The 4,059-nt window shown below is 43.9% G+C and overlaps 1 protein-coding gene across 1 annotated transcript in view; it reads left to right on the forward strand.

Annotated features, from left to right (window-relative positions):
- NCAPG (non-SMC condensin I complex subunit G) overlaps positions 1 to 4,059 on the forward strand; it is a 38,409-nt gene that overhangs the window by 25,805 nt on the left and 8,545 nt on the right. Inside the window, 1 exon segment of the mRNA XM_006038300.3 lies at positions 2,528 to 2,702. Within this exon segment, the coding sequence (XP_006038362.1) occupies positions 2,528 to 2,702 (175 nt within the window).

Below are 4,059 nucleotides of genomic sequence, written 5' to 3' on the forward strand. Positions count from 1 at the left end.
GGTTAAAATTTAGGTCCCTAAACCAACTCCCTAAGAAAGTGCAATGGCAGTTTAGATTCAACTTCTTTGACTCTTTTTTAATGAAATGTTAATTTTTAAGAAGGACCATTTTTTACTGTATTTATGCTGTTGTACACCACAGCCAGACTGAAGTATCACTAGAGAATTTGCAGTGGAACTTCAAAAAGAAACGCTGAGCACAGTGCTCAGCAGTTATGCAGATAGGTAGGTAGATTCATCTTTAAAGGGCTGAACTAGCAGCAGAATTGCTGATGTAGTTTTAGGTGTGGAGATGTGAAGTTGAGAAAATAAGATAAAAAAGTAAACTGGCAGCTTTAAAGTCTTCCTTTTTTTTCTGTCCCCCCCCAAAAAAAAAAAAAAAAAAAAAAGGCTATCTGTCCTCAAAGGCATATTTTTGCTTTGTAAGTTTGTTCTTGTTTTTAGTATAAGAGTCAGAACTGTTTAATGATATAATTCCATTATTTTCAATAGGAAGTTGAGTAATATTTCTGTGGCCTACGCATTGCTAATAAAAATAGTTGAGCTAGCTTTTAATTGACCTTTTGATTTCTCTTCCCACCCCACCCCCACACTCCATTTCTATGAACTTTAGTAATGAAGAAAAACTAGTTTCTCTGCTCTGCTTGCAGTCTCTAAATGTAGAATAATGGACTGTGACCATGGCTGTATCAAGACCTTTCCTGGTTGCAGTAACATTCAGGAACATTTCCTTGAATACATACTTCACTGCATGTACCACCAAGTCAAGCTTGTGATTTTATTTTTTTTTGTGTGTACCCCTGAGTCATTGGTAACAGATTCCAACTCCTTTTCATGCCTCATGGGTAATCTTCCCTATTTTTACTCAAAAAGCATGGAAGAGAATGACAAAAGAGAAGCTATAGGAGAAAAGCAAGGAAACAACACTTCCATAATTTTAGAATAGGCCAAATTGGTGGGAAAAACCATGTTTAATAATTCTCTCAATATCTGAGTATGAAAGCATCCAAATACTTCAGAACTAGGTTGATTAGGAACTCCCAGTACAAAGCCTATTTAGTTGAACTGATTTTCTGAACTGATTGGGTTCAATTCTACATGCTTGTCTAGCTTCTTGGGCTAGAAGAGCATCAGCTGTGAAAGAGGATGCCTGCCATTCAGAAAATAAAAACTTACCAACTAATACTTTTTTTCTTTCTGACTCCTCCTGTAATCATAAATTCCCTAAGTAAATCTCTCCTGGCTCTGAAACATACATATGATAAAAAGGCTAATACTTAGAGTTGAAATATTTTTCACTTAGAAGAAATTCTATTGCTGTAGTTGAGCTTTGGAAATACTAATCAGGCAAAGAAAGAGTCATGTCCAAAACCGGGAATCTGTTGTCAAGTGAGACTAGTGCTATTGGCTCAGACACGTGTGCCTGAAATTAATTTTCCCGGGGTGGGGGGAGAGGTCAATCCGAGTGAAGAAATACTGCTAAAGCTGCTGCAGATGAGGGCTCTTGCTAGGGATCCTTTTTTGTTGATTTGATTGTCTGCTTCGCATCAGAGGAAGGAGCAGTCTCTTATTCAAGAACAGTCAGTACTATTAAAATTTGCTCTTCTGTAAGTCTAAATCCTAGAACCCTTTCAACTGTCCCACCTGCAATTCATTAAGTATCTTAATTTTTACTCTAAACGATTCATTTTATCAAGGCTCATGCAGTTGCGATTTCAGGTTCCCATAGGCTGATTTAAAAATACTATTTTTCATTCTAAGCAAAGGAAGTACACGGATCCATTTGGGTCTTACTGAGCCTGCAGTGCTTTTAAGACCGATACAGACATATCTAGGATAGACTGGAAGTGGCAGCACTTCTGGAGACCTATCTGGATTAATCTCTCTCTAGAATCTACAAAAAGGCTTTATCAGGCCACCTACTTGGAGCTATAAGAAAACAAAACTACGAAGGGATTCTTTTTATTAGTACTCTGCTTAGTGAATTCTCATTGTTGTTTGGTTCTTATTTAACCTTGATTTGCTCCAAAAACAGACTTGCTAGCGAAAACCCAAGGCAGCTGCCTTGCTTCCTGCAGCAGCTTCCAGCATCATGTTTGGGGTGGGGTGGGACAGGAACATCTCAGGCAGAAAATCTGTCTGAAACTGGTAGAAAATGGCACAAAAAATGCATGTGTGAACTGAGCCCTGTTAACAATATGGATTGGCCAGGCCCTATTGCTTTCTCTGTCTACCAAACAGCCAACCCTTTCGATAGAGGAACAGGCTCTGGGGGTGCAGTCTTAGAAGTGAAATTCTGTATCTGGAGCCTGTCTGAAGACTTAGCTTTGTCTTTACTGGAGCAGCAAAAATGAGCCCTTACAGTCTGCCTGGACTGTTTCTGTTTCTTCAGGGAATAAGGGTGAGAGGTCCACTTTGTAATGGGGTTGTGGATTTTCATGTTAGAAAAGAGGAAATTTTGGGATAAGTTAGAATATGCCTGGTTATTTCTATTTATTTTACTTTTGTTTATTCCTTTTTAAAATAGGGCTAATCAGGAATGCTTTGAGGAAGCTTACCTTCCAACCCTGCGAACGTTGTTTCATGCCCCTGCATCTTCACCTTTGACTGAAGTGGATATTGGTAATGTTTCTGAACTGTTAGTGGACTTGACAAGGCCCAGTGGACTGAATCCTCAGGCCAAAAATTCCCAAGATTATCAGGTATGTAGAACTTGGTTGAGAGAGTGTTACTTAGGCCCTTGACCTGACAGATCTTTATTTTAAGGCATGGTGGGATCTGATATGTGATTCCAACAATCACGCCTTCTGCCATGCCATGTGTATTCAGCATGACATGCACTTTTCGAATTGGGTATTAGATCCTAATTGTGCCTAAGTTTACCAGTACAAGGGGAACTCTGTACTTGCTCCACCCCACCCCAAACATGCTATGCTGAAAGCTGCTGCAGGCAACTGCCTTAGAATTTCTCTCAAATTTGTTCCTGAGCTAATCAAGGTTAAATAAGAACTCAACAACATGATCTTCTTGGTAAAAGGGGAGCCTTTTACCAAGAAGCTGAAACCTGGGTGCCCTTTGTCAGCTGAGGCTGGGGACCAAAGCAGTCTAGTCCCCAGCCATACCTGAAAATCAGTCCAGTCAAAACCCCAGCTGAGGGGCACACAGGGTGTTTACAGGTCCCAGTGAATGGGGACCCTGAGTTCTGGCTGTGGCAGTCTGATTCTGGGGTCCCTCTGCCTGAAGATGAGTTGCACACATGGTTTTACATGTCCTGGAGTTAGGGACTCTAGACTTCTGCCTCTAGCCTGGTTGGATAGGTGACAGGTGTGTCTCCATGCTGGATCCTCAGTTGAGTGTTGTGATCTGTCATAGGTCAAACCCAACCAGACACACGTCCAGTTTAAATCAAGGGTAGGCAAAATACTGTCAATGGGCTGAATTCAGCCTGCCAGTTGATTTGTATCTGGCCTGGAGCTGCACCTGTGGTGCTCCGCATGGGACCAAGTCCTGCTCAGGGCAGCCTGTGAAGCATTCCAGCCCACACCCACCCTGTGCCCTGCAATGGCCCCATCCAGCACATGCAGCTTTCGAGATGGGCTGCTTCCACTGCTGCTGCAGCTACCCAGGTACTGCTTGGCTTCCTCTTCCTCCTTCTCCTGACCTTGCTGTGCCACTCTGGGCAGCAGGTAGCATGGGGAAGAGGCAGTGGGCAGGGGAGAAGCTGCAGTTGGGTGGCTCCTGACCCAGTGTGTGGTGTGGGTTACATGCTCCCAACATCTTCCACGCACTCCACCTGTCTTGAATGATGAGCAGCCACCTGTGGGCAGCCGAGTGGGTGGAAGACAGCCCCACCAGGAAGCTGTGTGCTCTGGCCAGGGCCAGAGTGGTGCCACTGGCAGGTGGGAGTGTGGTATGGGCTGGCCCGCGTGGGAGCAGGCAGGGCTCAGCCCCATGCAGAGCACTGCAGGGTCAGCTGTGGGCTGGCTAGTGGGGGCAGACTGCACCTGTGCTGAACCACCTGGGTGAGCTCTGCTGCATTCACCTCCTCCCTCCCTCCCT

This window comes from Alligator sinensis, unplaced genomic scaffold (assembly GCF_000455745.1).
Source record: "Alligator sinensis unplaced genomic scaffold, ASM45574v1 scaffold1498_1, whole genome shotgun sequence".
NCBI classification, from domain to species: Eukaryota; Metazoa; Chordata; order Crocodylia; family Alligatoridae; genus Alligator; species Alligator sinensis.